At 42.2% G+C, this 15,869-nt stretch overlaps 1 protein-coding gene across 2 annotated transcripts in view; it reads left to right on the forward strand.

Annotated features, from left to right (window-relative positions):
• The window catches only part of SYN3 (synapsin III), a 177,612-nt gene that overhangs the window by 18,571 nt on the left and 143,172 nt on the right, over window positions 1-15,869 (forward strand). The window contains exons 3-4 of one of the 2 annotated variants that reach the window (XM_008505115.2): window positions 6,098-6,184; window positions 8,466-8,473. In XM_008505115.2, coding sequence (XP_008503337.2) covers window positions 6,098-6,184; window positions 8,466-8,473 — 95 coding nt within the window. Of the gene's footprint in view, window positions 1-6,097; window positions 6,190-8,465; window positions 8,474-15,869 lie in introns of both variants that reach the window. The other variant, XM_008505123.2, reaches the window with a different exon arrangement.

Raw genomic sequence — 15,869 nt, forward strand, 5'->3', positions numbered from 1 at the left:
TGGCTTTGCCACATGCAAGCACTCAGAAACCATGAATAAACAGAACCAGAGAAACAGCAAGAATGACTCAAAAATAATTTATTTCCTAAATAAATAATATCTTTGATATTTTTTTTATTTCTTTGATTTTTTTTCTTTTTCTTTTTTTGTTTTCCTTTGGCTTTTGGAGGCTTATTGAGTTCATGTTTTTTGAGCTGTTTCCTGGGATCAAAGGGTTTAGAGCTCAAATTTTCAGGCAGCCACAGAGCTTCTGAAAAGAAACTTTAAGGTACCATTCCAAATGCCATCAGAGATAACGCAACAAAAGGCATTCGAACCCATCAAGGCATTTGGACCTTCAGTATCAGTGCTCTCTGTAGGCCAGGAGCGTACATCCTAGATTCAGAACTTGTGAAGAGCAATTGTGGGAGCTCCCCTTGGAGCTGCACAGCAGCATCCTCTTCCCAGCTAGGCCCTCTCTGCCCTTTCCTCCCAGCAAGCAATCCTGATACTGGGGGCAGATGGGGAGCAAGGTGCCTTCCCAAAGGACAATGTCTCAGCAAAGGAACACAGGGTATCAGGGTATGCAATCTCTAATTCTGCATGCATGTGTGCACCAAGCATGCATAGCCCCAGCCTCACCCCTCTTCTCATTCATTCATGCTTTTCTCCTCCCTGAAATGTTTGTGACGGTTGTCATGAAATATGCTGCTACAGGAATGCAGCCTAGTGTCTGCCAAAGTCTTTCTTTCCTTTTATGTATTAGAAGATCCACCAAAAACTAAAGTATAAAAATCCACTGAGGAATATATATGATTTGATTAGACATTAGTAATTCCTCATCCCAAGTGCCTAAACCGTGACATGGGCCAGCCTGTTCTTCTCTCTGCATTTTGTGTCAAGGGACAGGGGGAGAAAACAAGATGTATAGTGATAACTGATGAGGAGTTTCAGGACCCAGCCTGGGGAAATGGAGACCCTTCGTCAGAGCACAGTAGGTGGGTAGGGAAGAGCCAAGGGATACATGGATGCTGAGGGTGTCCAGCAAAATGAGAGATCCAAACAACCTCCAAGCCATCTGTGGGTTCAGTGCTACAAGCTGAACCCATTTTCCCTCACACCTGTTGCTGGTCAGAATAACTACCAAACTTATGCTTGGGATCTTGATGGAGGTACTCCACATAGCCTGATGGAAATCTATATCCTGTAGTGGTAGCTCAGTGCTGTGACTTATGCCAGTCACAGCACTGGCATAAGTGCTGTGTGTGTGTGTCAGCATATGACATGTTGCATTAGGGAAAGTGCAAAGGTTCCTTGGCATCTCTAAAACCCCCTCTGCTATTCTGCATATGCAGAAGATATTCAAATAGGGGTCTATGTGCAAATAGTCATGTAAAAGTATAATATAACTTTGTGTCTTCATTTTAAGCAGTAACCAACCTGAGTAGCTTTAAGTTAGGTTATGGACAGATAAGAGCTTAGATAAGAGCTTAGTAAGTTCAGTAGCTTGCAAAAAATACCAATGTGCTTGTCATTGCATGGTCACACTTAACCTGCTTGCTTTAAAAAAACTCACCCACAGTGTCTCCAAATACAAACCCCAAAGCCTGTCCTGCACCCCCTATTCCTGCATTCCTTTGTCATGCTGAAGATGAACAGTCTCTTAGCATTTTGTCAAGGAACAAACTGAGATGCTTTTCTGGGTTTCCCCCTTGACAGGCAGGGTGAAGTTTAGTAAAGACAGCTGCCAGATACCAGATACCAAACTTATGACAGGATGGTTAAAGCTGGAAAGCACATCTAGATTTTTCCTAGGCTAATATCCTTCTCAGATAAGGTCACCTCAAGCAGGCTGAGACCACAGTCAATCACGGTTTTAGTATTTCAAGGGATGGAGACTCCACAGCCTCTCTGGGCGACCTGTTGCAGTGTTTGATCACCACTACAGTAAAAAGGTTTTTTTCCTGATGTTTTCATGGGATGTAGCATATTTCAGTCTGTACCCATTGCCCCTTTTCCTTTCCCTGAGCACCACTGAGAAAATCAGGGCTCCATCTTCTATATCTTTATGCTTTCTATACCTTCTATCCTTTCAAGTTTTTATAGACATTGACAGATTCCTCCTGTGAGTAGCAGCCATCAATGGTAGATGCACAAGGAGGGGAACTGAAGAAAAGTCAGTAGCCTGGACAAAGCAATGCAAGGGTTAGAGCAGATCTCAACTAGAATGTGAGTTAAAAAGAAAGTCACTGATGCACACGTGTGACAAACCCATACTGGAACATCCAAACAACAGTATTATACAAAAGATGAGTGGCCTAATCCTTCCAGACTACTCAATGATGGTCAGGTCTCTGCTGAAGGATCATAGCGAGTTTGAACCACCACAACTCAAGAAAATTGCTGACCTGGCAGAGAAGATCCCAGTGACAGCAACAGCTTTGACCATCGTGCTGCTAAAGACATCACCTACAGGAAAATCTTGCAAGAATGGGGTTGGTTTTGTCTATGGAAAGAAGAAAGAAAGAAGAGTAAGTCTTCCAGGGGTAAGCCTTCAGGCTCTCCAGAAGGAAGTAATAGACAAAAAAATACATGCTTGAAAAGTAAGAGGAGAGATTTGAGGTGGACATTGGGAAAACTTTCCACAGTGGTTAAGGCATGGATTGCCTTAGGAGGTTCCTGATCTGTGTAAGACAAAAGAAGGTTATTTAGTATCTTCACACAATGGGAAAGGTAAAATTCATCTGGCCTCAGGCAAGAAAAACAGACTATGACATGTCTTTAAGTTCTTTCAACCTAACTTTCTGTTGTTTAATGAAAAATGCTCAAAATCCACCTAGAACATGTACCTCTAATGAAGCATTGGCTATTGAGCCAGACATTTCTACTGTCATGTAATTTTAAATGAAAAAATCCTCCTTTAGCAAGCAAAACCAGAAATTCTAAAATAGCTCACCCAGAAGATCTCCAGCATTTCAACATTGATAGGAGAAACTGAGAATACCTTATAATTCAGTCCAAATGATCTGGAGAGATTTCTGGACCTGAATACCTGAAATACGCATTTTTAATGGAACTATCCTTAAAGTATCTGTGGCATCCTCCCAGATTTGGGCCTCTCAGAGGTACAAAATATTTCTACTCCCACAGTCTGTATGAGGTTATTCTTCAAGAAGGATTGTGTCACGTTTGTAACACGTGGTTTGCTCTCACCCTAAATGTTTTTGCAGTCCCTGGCACCATTGCAATGCAAGTATAAAACACCACCAGGCTAATGTAATACCTTCTTATATTCAGTGAGTCCTAATGCAAAGGACTCTGCTCTCCTGTTTTATGCATAGGTACCTGTCACTCTGTCTGCATGGGCTGCTTTCAAAGACCTCTTTGTCTGCAAGGTAAACTCAGGCTGGAGATGATCTCAGACTTGAAATCCCAGCCAAGGAAAGTCATCGGGCTACAAAACCCACAAAGTTAAAAATACAGGGAGCACTGGAAAATCAACAGGAAACAATTTCTGCTGACTGAAGTTTCTTCCAAACACCAGCTAGCAGTGGCCTGTCGGGTGGGATAAAGCAGCTACATGAAAGCAGCAAAGGTTCTTAACCTAGTCAGTTAAGATTGTGTGTGATTGTACAGTTGGGTGTTTTGCTGGCTGGGTGCTGCTCTGGGCTTGCTGAGTCCCCCAGGCATTCCCTTTATTCCCCTCTCCTTGTAGGGATGTCCTGGACAATGGCTGCCAAAGGGGATTTCTCCCTTTCTTCTGGCTCTTGACATCAGCAAGCCTGAAATTGGTCCTGGCAGTTCAGTATGAAGTACTCACCAGCTCCAGGGATTCTCAGGCCTGTTGGGATGTCGGGGCCTGAATACAGCTTTGTTTGGTCTGACTGCCTCAGGCAATGCCTGTCACACAAGCTTACTTAGATTGTAAGTACCAGCCATCAAATGAAGGTTGCCCAATTTCACCCCTAGCAAAGCAAAATATTAAGCTCTTTAGCACAAAACCATTCAGGGAAAAAAGTAACAAAAGAAAAGCATAAGAAACATAAAAACACAGACCTAAAACTTCCCTCTCTTGCTCAGGCTCTCACTTGCATCCCTCAGGTGCAGAAGCTGAAGGTCCAGGTCAGTAACACTCTACTTTCAGAGTGGGACATCTCTGAGGCTCAGACAATTCCAGAGGTGGGGAAGCCATCCTTTAATGTCCCCAGTCTTTAGGTTCTCTCTAGCCCCCATGTAAACTAGTAAGCAGGCATGCTGGGTCCCAGTGGACTTGACCCAATGAGGAGCTCAATAATGCACCTGGTATTGCCAGATTTGTTCAGGGTAGACTCTCCTTTCCCTACATCTATTGAGATTTTTATTTAATGTATAAAAGGCTGATGCCTTTAAGAGGTACATATTGTCATATTTCTCATTCCATATGACCATGGAAGAAGCATGGCTGTGGCCAAGGCAGCAGTGTCTAGCCTGTCATCTGAACCACTGCCATTCCCTCTGTGTGTGTGTGTGTGTGTGTGTGTGTGTGAGTGTGAAGTAGGATTTATTTCTTGGCAACAAGAATCTTCACCCTCCTTTCATTGTAACTGGGAGCTAGAATGATGTAAGACCATGTAAAAGTGTTGCTTTGAAAAGTTTACACAGAGCCGCAGACGTGAAATCTCATTACATCATCAGGTCACCAGTCCATGGTCGTTGCTTTAAAATTATGTGGATTTCAGAAAAAATAAAGCTGGAAGAGACTTTTTCATTTGTCTTCTGGCCTCTGAGCCTCTACAGGTGCACTAGTTCTCCATTAGAAATTTTTTCCATGCATTTGTGAGGATAAAACCTGCACTTTTTTAGGTTGTTGTTTTTTTTTTCTTCTCTATAATGTGTCATACTGTTCATGGCACCATCTTTTGGTTCTGCCTGGTAGATGGGTCAGAAGAAAGTGCAATAAAATCAGAAGCATTAGCAACACTGAATATTCTGACACAAGACAGCCACCAGTTAGAAGATGATTTTACTGCTGCCCCATCTCCATCACTAAGTCTGAAAGAAATGCATTAACAGGAAGTGGGGGAAAAGAACAGTTTTAAAAGGGAGAAGACTAAACTTTCAGAAACTGAAGCCTAATTGTTTATATATGCAGGCACTGATTTAATATAGGATACTGAAGCCATACAAATATGTTTGCATTGTGCTGGAAAGGGAGGTCTGGCATGGCTGAATAATAGTCTAGTATAGCTTAAAGGCTACTCTTTGCTGCTAAAGAGCAAAATTAGGATTTGGAGCCTAAGATGAGAACTGGTCAGCTACTTCTGACATAATTTTCCTCCTCACAGTGGCTGGAGATCATTGAGTCTCACTGGCACTCTGGTCTGATCACACCTCTCACCCAGTTAATCTCTCTGATTTGTGTCTTAGCCTTCACTTACACCCTTTGCAGTCATAATTGTCACCATTCACATTGCCTTTTGTTCCCCGTAGCTTAAATATTCCTCAACAACCTTTGCAGCCTTGCAAGTTGAACCTTTTTAAAAACATTTATGTTTTTTAATAATTGAGAATACTGTTAATAGATTACCCAGTTTTGCTGACCCTTTAATGCTAAAATCTTAATATGTAAACTGCATCAGGTGTTTTTTTACCCTTGATCACCTTCCTGAAGCATAATGAGGCTTTTTAGCTGTTTAGGAAGGTTTAAATCTTTTGTGTCAGGGTTATGGTTGGCCAGTAGCACAACAGCCAACTCAGGCTTAATTTTAAATGGATGTTTCCAAGTGGAAACTTGGAATTTGAATTCAAATTACCTTACCTCTTTTTATTGTTATTCTTATTATTCTTTCCTGTATGCGTTTTTCAGCTTGCTCATTCTTAATTCCTTCAGTACTTATTACTGCAATAAGCCTAATCCATTATACTTGTACACCCCAAGTGTGGAAGCTGTAAATACTTCTGCAGTATCTCCAGGGCAAATCAGCTGTAATTGGATCTCCCATTGCCTCAAGGAAAAAAAAAAAAAAAAAAAAAAGAAAAATAAGGAAAGGCACATTCCAGACAAAGACAATTCCATGTCTGTGAGTGTCCCTGAGTTTGTGTCTCTGCTGTAACACTCTGTCCTTTTGTTCTGCTCCAGGCTGAGTTCTCCGAGCTGAACCTGGCTGCTTATGTCACGGGCGGCTGCATGGTGGACATGCAGGTCATGAGGAATGGCACCAAGGTGGTCAGGTGAGGAGCACCAGCTGGGCTTGAAAACGGGGCTTTCTGGAGCAGTGCTGAGGCAAGCAGGATGGCCTCAGGGTCTGACTGGTACCTGAACTAGGGCAATGTTGTCCTGATGCCTTCAAGCCTTCCTGCAAATGGTTGAAACACTGACCTGGCTCAAGTGGTTTTGTAGAGTGGCACATTGTGGCTTACAGTCACAGTTTCCAGTGAAGACCCTTCATGCAACCACAGAGCCTCCATTTGGGGGCCTTTTTAGTCTCAGACCTCCCAATAAAAGTGACAGCACATCATTCTTTCCCTTAATTTTCCCCTCCTTTGTCCACTAACCTTCATTGTAACAGCATCTAACATTGACTAGTCTACCTATGTCACAAAGTCACACAGCTTTTCCATGATCCTGATCCTCAGAGCCTATTTTGCTTCTGAAATATCACTGTTTTTACCAGCAATTCTCAATGCTCCATCCTTGCCCTGTGGTGTATCTCAGAAGGGACACCATATCTCTGTTGGATGGGGATGTCTGTCCCTAGCATTCAAAACTGTGGTCATTCCAAGCAGACTCTTGTCCTGAGCAATGCGTTTCCTGTCATGCACCCAATCCTCTTCCCAAAAATGTTGCTCCCCTTTCTTTTTGACATCTGAGTGCCTGCGATTCAGAGTTTATGTTAGATGCATTCTTACTGGTGCTGTATAAAGAGCAATGTAAATTGTCAAATCTCTGTATGATGGCAAAATGCCTCTATTTACATAGCCCTGATATTACCTTTCACCCTGTTATCCCCAAGCCTAGATCTTTATGAGTTTCTACTATTACAGCTTCCAGCTCTAAGTTTCAGCTCTGTTACAATATCTTTTTCTTGTTCTTGTTGAAATCTCACTGTAATTCCAAATCTATTTTTCTAGCCTCCCTAATTTTTCTTGTACAATACCTTCATGCTATTTATGATATTTATGGTATCTTCAAGTTCAATCCTTTTTACACATTTAATCAACACTTTTATCTGTTTGCTTCTAGTTCAGAAATAGGGACACGTGCAGGTATCATGCAGGTATATTTTTTAAAAGGATTATTAGAACAGCTGAAAAATGGCATTTCTGAGCATGCTAGCCTCATTTTTATTTCTCAAGATGACATTTTCAGTCCAAATAGTGCAAAGCAACACTTGTCACTGTCAATTAGCTATGACTGTGGTCCATCAATTAATTCCAGGTCCTGACAGCTCTTAGTACATCCACAAGTCTCCATTCATTCTTTGGTACAATTTCACAAGCCCCTGCTAAAAACTTTAAAGGTTGAGTCTGTTATATCCATTTGCTGTCTCTCATCACACAAATGTCTGTTTCCCACTGAAACAAAGTGTATGTCCCATGAATAAGCCACTGGAGTATCCATCAGACAGCACACTGTGCTAATGCACTCTTGTGTTCCCTTGCTCAAGCTGCTGGAAGGTTTCCCAAGAACCATTTCCTAGGTTGATCATGTCTTCATTTTCCTTCCTGGGCCTTTTCTCCCAGAGCCATTCATATGTCTGGTAGAAAGATCTTGAGGTATTAAAATGAAACTGAAGACAAAATTTATTTCACAAGAGTGTCTGGGGCATAGTGTTCATGATTGTACTTGTGCAAATGCACAGGTATTACAGTGAGCCTTTTTGAATGGTTATATATATATATATATATATGTATAAATGCATAGGGTTTTATGAATTACATTAGTTCAGAGTTTTTCTTGTTGTAAGGATATATGCATTTGTGTAGTGGGAGGTGAATTTGGCAAATTCATACCTGGATATCCAGTTTGCATGGCATGTGTTGTCCATGGTTTGTTACAGTCCTCACAAGCAATAGCCATTTATTTACATTCTTAGCTGATGAGTCCCTGTCCAGGCCAGCTCAGCAAGTTTAAGGGCTCAGGCCAGCCAGCTTCTACAACCACTCCTACCACTTCTTTAGAAGTTACAGAAATAAAAATTCTTCTTCACCTTAGAAGATGAATTATGGAGTATGCTGGTACTGAGCTGTGTGGAGGTCCCTCAGACCATCCACAAGGGTGCAGCTGACTTCCTATTCCCCCAGTTCTCCAGATTGCTCCCTGGCCACAGACCTCAGTGCCCAGTCAAAGGGAGATCCCATGTGGAATACCCTTTGCTCACATTGTGTCCCAACCGTGATGTTTTTGGGGGGTTTTTTGGGTGTGTCCCAACCCTGTGGTATTTTTTTCCATCACTTATTAGGCTTCTGTTAATTTTTAAGCAAAATATTCAGTCACAAGTCAGAAGGTTTCTAGGTGGTCATCACAGGTTTTCAATATTAAGAATACTTGGAAGTCCCACTGACAAGTTTTAGGAAGGAAATATGACAGCATCTTGCTAACAGACACATTTGAGATTGTCCCCTGTGGGAGCCCTGACTTCTTGACTCTCCTCTTCAAAGCAAAAGCAACAGACCCTGGCACCTTAATCAAAAGACAGAGAATATACCACAGACCACTGCATTTGAAAAAGATGTTTTTAACAACAGCAGCAATAAAAATAAAAACAACAGCAATAATAATCAAGTAAACACTAGGCTATTCTTTCCAACTTCAAATTACATTAATTGAGAAACTATCTAGCAATCTACTGGCCAATTAAATTCTGTGATTTTGAAGAAGGTCTCCTAGTTCTTTCTTTATTGCATATTTGAATCAAAGCTCTTTCTTTCTTTCCTGATTCCTTCATCCTTTCTAACACCTTAGATTTACTGCATTCTTTTGGTCTCTTTTTCAGTTGATTTGAACTGCACCAGGAAAGAGCTGTGATTCTAAAAAGAAAAAAAGGACTTTAGAAACATTATTGTCCACTAAAGAGAGAGATACTAGAAGTATACAGAACTCTATGACTATATTACCCTATGTCTTGAATCAAGTCAGTTAGCAAACAACGTAACAGAAGCCAGACATTACTTTGCTTGCCTGATTTTTCAAACAAGTGTGGCTCATAGAGTTTACTTTTACAATCTGGGTCTCAAGCTCCTCCTTTTTTAGCTACTAAGGTTGCACATCTGTAGAATGGGGCTTTGATAGTCTCAGTGAAATGTGCTACCAGGCAAGAGACTATCATCTAGCAAACCTTAAAAAGCGCATGTTTTTTTCTCTGCTACTCCACTGTGATATATGATGGCTCCATCAGCCTATTCAGAATATTTTCTTCAGAGTTAGAAGAAAAAGAACTGGCTGTGGAGTGTCTCAGGTGGTCCCTAGCAAGCACTTTCCTACTTCAGTGCCCCATAACATGTGTCCTGTCTGAGGACTGAGCAGGGGGGTGAGCTGGGCACTGGATAGCAGTGGGTTCAGCCAGGACTGGTGAGGAATGATCTCCTACATGCTGGTCCATGTTACACCAGCACTTCCTTAGGTACAATTGGTGCCAGAGTTCCTCCAGCAAAAAATTAAATATGGGAAGCACGAGGTGTCACTTATTCATCCCAAAGTATCCCTCACCATCTTAGATATAGAAACCCTGTCAAGAGAGAAAAGGAATCATTTCTGAGTGCAATGGCTGGACCACAAATTAGCGTGAAAAAAACAAATGTAGGAAGATGCCTGCTTTTAAAACCCTTGGGTGGATGCTTCATCTTCCTTCCAGAGCATCCACAGTTTCCTTTTGCACAGGTCTACGCACACATGGTGAACTGTCTGGAACCTAATTTACCTTAGAAAGCTCTTGGACTGTGTCACCCCAGCTGGGAATAGGCATAAGGAATGGGATTTTCATTTTCACTTGTCTTCATTTCTCTGAAGGGCCCTTCATAGCAATGTTTCCACAGTGTAAAAGAGGCCGTCAGTGTTGGCACTGCACCCACTCTGAGGTGCATTTATACTTTCAGGATATTATAAAAGTGTCTTAGTATAAATGAGAATTTGGGCTGTCTCTGCTTCTGACAACACTTAGACTCCCAAACGATGATCTCAGCCTCTGCATTAGATTAAATGCAGTCCTGTGTCTGCCTCATGGGCTCTACAAGCCTTCAGCTATTAATTCCAGTAGATGTGGGAATAAGGCAGGGGTATGTTGAAAACCTGGACAGCTTTTTTAAGCAGGGAATACTAATGTCTTTAGGAGCATTTCAGACTTTTAAGGATATCAATTAATCATGCACCAGACCTCTCTCATCTCCTGTCTCCCTGTGAAGCTGGCTTCTTTGCCACTGGGGCTCATCATCCAAGGCAAAAAGCACCTTTTGGTGTGTCTGCATGGGGCCCACCACAGTGGTGACCATATCACTTACATTGTGGAATGCAGACTCTCTGTAATACCACAGCACAGACAACACCTGATGGACTGGGATATGCCCAGGGTCTGAAATAGGGAAGGCCCTGCATGAAGCAAGTGGGAAGGGGTGATAAAACTGGCAGCAAAGCAAAGAGGAATTGAGCACCATGGACAAAGCCTTTTACAGGGGAAGATCTCTGCCACGGAGTGGTGTTTAGTCCTACAGGCCTGAATTTGGCCAGTGTATATAATAAAGTGTATATTACCCTTCTCACCCTAGCTGATACACCCATGTCACGAGCAGTTTTGTTGTGACTACTGAATGCTCTGATTACCACATATAAGCCCATGCATTCTTTTAATTAACAGTGACTTCCCCGGTGCTGGGGGGGAAATCAGCTGGTTCAGTGATTTAGAATAGATATTAGGAAGAAGTTCTTCACCATGAGGGTGGTGAGACACAGGAACAGTCTGCCCAGAGAGGTAGTGGAAGCCCTATCCCTGGAAGTGTTCAAGGCCAGGCTGGATGGGGCTCTCAGCAACCTGATCTACTGGGAGGTGTCCCTGCCCATGGTAGGGAGGTTGGAACAAGATGATCTTAAAGGTCCCTTCGAACCCTGAAAATTCTATGATTCTATGATTATACCATGCTTTGCACTATGACAACAGGACAGCAGCCTGCTCAATCACCATCTCAAATAGACCAGCACCTGAAAGTGTTTCTTTCCCAAATCAGATTTTTGCACTGCAAGCTGCAGCACAATCACAGTATGAGTAAGGAAATCTTTTTTACATGAGGGGAGCTAGGAAGAAACTAGCCAGCCCAGCAGCGTTTTCTCACTCTTCAGACCTTGCAGACCCCAGGAGATGTACTCTGACTAGAAAAGCTCTGCCTGCTCCATGGTGCAAGATCACAGTGAGGATACTGTCCCCTTTCCACCACACCTTTCCTCATCCCAGTGAGTTCACTGACCTTGCAGGGCCACTGACAAGTTACTTCCTACAAAAGGCATTTGGGTTTTCACACCTGCAGAGGCCATGGTTTCTCACCACACAGTAGCCGCACATTGCTAGGAGATTAATCTTCTCTTTTAAAATATTAAACCATTTTAAAATGGTTTAAAACTTGAAGAAAAGGTTTAAAACTTGAAGAGGAGAGATTTATGTCAGACCTTAGAAAGAAATTCTTTAATTTGAGGGTGGTGAGACACTGGCACAGGTTGTCCAGGAAAACTGTGGATGACCCCTCCCTGGAAGTGTTCAAGGCCACGTTGGATGGAGCTTGGAGCAACCTGGTCTGGTGGGAGGTGTCCCTGCCCATGCAGGGGGGCTGGAACTAGGTGATCTTTAAGGTCCCTTCCAACCCAAAATGTTCTATGATTCTATGATACTATGATTCTTGTCTATAGAGGACAAGAGCTGGTGGCTTCTGGCAGGGGCTTCTACAGGGAACATTTCAAGGGAAGTCATGGGAGTAGCTGCTGTCCCTGGCCACTGATGTGGGACATGCTGGTTGGGTGGGATGTGTTGGTAGGCAGTCGGTCACATTCCAGCTTCTTGTCTATTAGAAAGCTTTTGTCAAAGAGGACCTCATGTCTTTTTTAATTTAACTTTTGATCTAATGGGGGGGTCTTTTTTTAGGATGTCTTTTTCTTTTTCTTCTTTTTTTTTTTCTTGCTTCCAAACTGAAATTCTGAAAATTTCTGCAAAAATGCAGATGGGAGGAAAAAAATGGGAGAAACTGACTGGGTGAGTTTAGGTTTCTAGAAGCCAGATGGAAAAACATGTTGAGCGTGTGGTTCTCCCAGAATTCACAGGATGTGCCACACAGTATAGTACAATATGTGCTATATATTTAACACCGAGCAACATTTGGGCAATATATATTTGCATTCATGGCATGGCAATCTGTAAAGGTAATGGAGAAGTGTGTGTAACAGCTTGTAAGATTTTGAAAGTGTACTTGAAGCAAAATGCCAGCGTGCCAAATGACCACTTTCCTCACTGAAGTACCCTGAAGGGACAATGTGCTGGGACAAGGTGAAAATAGGCTGGACCCTGGCAAGCTGTAGTCACACACGAAGCAATTTAATACTTCCAATAAACCTTTAGAGACCAAGAAATTATTGGGGAATGGGGGGAATTGGAGAATAAATTCCCAACACCTAACATCTCCATCTCCATCTTCTTCACCTATCTTTTTTTTTTTTTTTTTTAATTTTTTTTTTTTCCTTTTTGAGCAGAAACTAAAAAAGAGGAGTTGGGATGTGCTTCTTTATGTATTTATTCTCAGTTGCTTCCATCTCAGCTCCTGCTGCTAAACAGCTGCTCAGAGGCCTGCTTCTCCCTTCAGGGCTTACTGATCTCCCAGATGAATAATCTCCCCCTTCACCTCCCCAGCAGCTGGCTCCCAGCCAACGTGCAGGCAGGATGCTGACAGATATTGGGAAAACATTTGGCATGCAGGCAGCTGCCAGAAAGTCAAAGTCAATCTGAGCAGACCAGGGTGGGGAGCTTCTCAGAGACTAAACTACTCCCTGGCCCTTTTTGCATTCACAGTCATTCTTTCCAGTAAGAAATGTGCTGCCAGGGCCTAGAGCACTCATTAATTAGTGAATCCTGGACTGAATGCAAGAATGATTAAAGACTGTTGTAGATTGTTTCAGTCTTGATCAGCTTTTTTTTTTTTTTTTTTTTTCCCCAATCCTGCCCTAATTTGTTTCCTTTCTACATGAGTTTCTGCTAAAGTTTCTTCAAGGGAATGGCAAACAGAGAAGTGAAGGGCCAGGGGCCTGCTGCTCATGCACTATACTGGTCAAGAGGGATCTTCATTAATGACCTGATACTGGCACAGAATGCAACCTCAACAAGTTCATGGGTGGCAGCAAGCTGAAGGATGGGGAATGATACATAAGCTGGAGGGCAGAGCTGCCATTCAGAGGGACCCCAACAACTGGGGTAATGGGCCAAAAGAAACCTCATGGAAGGCAATAAGGACAATCACAAAGTCTTGCAGAGTGGAAGGAATTACTTCAGTACTGCTGGGGAGAAAACAGTTCTGCACAGAAGGTCCTGGAGGTCCTATGTGTGGAAGAAACCCAATTGCTCACTGGGTGATATTAGCAAGTGTGTAGATGTTGAGACACTATTCACATCTGTAATGCTGTGTCCAGCTGTAAGCTACCCAGTCAAAAAAGGCGACAACACACTGGAATAAGATGGGTGAAATGCCACCAAGCTCATTGAGTTGGACCAAAGACATTCAAGGAGAGACTGAGAGATGGTTTGTTGAGTTTGTTCAGGTTGAGGGTGATCCATCTGGTGATCCACCAGGCAAGTAAGAGCAGTGCATAGAGAAGATCTCTATGATCTTCATAGAGAAGATGAAGCCAAACTCTTCTTGAAGTCTTACAGTGAAAGGAAAAGAAACAAATCACAAGTCAAAGCAGGTGAAATTCCAATGAGACAGCAGGAAAAACCCAAACCGATTTTCCCCAGCAGGTTTCTTTCATGTTCCACAGGCATTTTATCCCCATGTACTATGTATATGTAGAAGGTCTGACTGAGCAGAACCAGCTGGGCTGATGGACTCCCTGGTGTTTACCATCCAGGTGGCTTGTGGTGAATGCTTCCTCCAATTGTTCAAGTTTCCACCACCCATTGCATCCAGGGTAGTTTTTAACAGTTCATTGTTCTATTCAATTTTCCCTGAGGCTGGTGCATGAGTTTTAAAAAACTTTCACAGTGAGGGTGGTCAAATATTGGAACGAGTGCCTATAGAGACACAGGGATATTAAACTTTGGTAAAGTTCAAAATCTGACTAGACAAGATCTTCTTAAACCTAATGTCACCTTAAAGTTAGGCCTGCAATAAACAGTGTGTTGGGCCAGATGATCTCCAGAAATCCTTTCTACCCTAAATTACTCTGTGACTTTATTCTGCGATGTTGAAAAGTACTCAGATCACTTTTTGTGGCAGGTTTGGGTCAACAGCATTTTGAAAGCAAGCTTGCTGTTGGCAAGTGTGTTTGTTACTACTTTGAGATACTAGCTGGGTCCATATGCTTTTCCTTGTCAATGCTGATCAGTAAATTAAAATATATGGCAGAGTTGGAGATTGCCACAGTACAGTTTGGAGAGTGTGTGACATGCAATTTTTATGGCTCATTCACCATGGGTCTTTCTTACTGAGAAGTAATTCAGAGCAACTTCCAGGTTTTCCTCATCTGCCTGTAGGGGTACTGGTCCTACTGCAACTGTGATTCCTGGTTCCAGCTGCTTTTGCTACACTGATTTCCCTCACACCCCATGGTTTTTCCCCAGCCATTCACTATAACAGTGCCCCAAACAACCTCCTCCTCTCCTTTTCCTCCAGCCAGTGAGGCCACTTTTTATTCACTGTTGCTTTCTTGTTTCTATAAAATCAGCTCTCCATTGCCTTATTCATATAAGTCATCACATCCATTCTTTCTTTGAATAAATTCAGCAGGTTTTACTTCTTTCTGTGGAAAACATGACGTGAGGTTTTGACCAAAATGAGATTTTTTTTTTTTCCTAGCAAATTTCCCTTTTTACCATGACATCCAACATCTAACATCATGTTAGGTGAAAAACTCACAGATTTTTTTATTGCTTCTCAGTAACCTAATAATAATACTACGAACAACAAAATGAGCATTAGAAGAGCTTGTTCCTATTTGTAAATGTAATTTTCTTTTACCTCTGACACCTGAGTCACTGCCTAGCTGGAAGGATTTTAGCACATCTCAGGGACCTGCATCCAGTTATGGCTTTGATTTGTGCCTCAGAAGCTTGCCTGAAGGCTCCATTAATTACTGGTAATGAAAAGCTTGTTGCTTAATTATACTTAATTATTAGCTTAATTATGCACCTTTCTTCCTTTCTCTGTCATGCCAAGCAGATAGGACAGGCTCTGGCACAGAACTCAGTCAAAATGTGTTGATCACTGGCAAGTGTCAGAAAACTATTGTAAAGCCTTCTTGAATAATGAAGGGTGGACAGAACCTGAAGTGAGGATGTGCTTCTTCAGTGTCCAAGAAAGATCTTTATCTATTGACATGAAGGGCAAAATTTCTTCAAGACTGGTACTCTTTATAGAGAATCCTATATATCCTATAGAGCCTAGCCTTCCTCCACAGCCCAGGCAACAAGCTCCCCAAACCCATCATAGTGCTAAAGTGTCAAGCTCATCTCTTCTTTGGCTGCAGATGATTATTCCCAGTGAAAGGTGGAAGGGATCACTAAAAACTATTTTGACAACACAATCTATTCTTTTGCATTGCTTTCTCTTTTCACCAAAGCTCCTGGTGCTTCCCTGAGAAAAGCTGAAGGACCAGGAAGCAAACCAGAGTTATGTCTAGATGTAGAAATAAGAAATAGGAAATGTCTTTAAGATATAAAACCTCCCAG

This window comes from Calypte anna, chromosome 1, assembly GCF_003957555.1.
Source record: "Calypte anna isolate BGI_N300 chromosome 1, bCalAnn1_v1.p, whole genome shotgun sequence".
In the NCBI taxonomy this organism is placed as follows: Eukaryota; Metazoa; Chordata; class Aves; order Apodiformes; family Trochilidae; genus Calypte; species Calypte anna.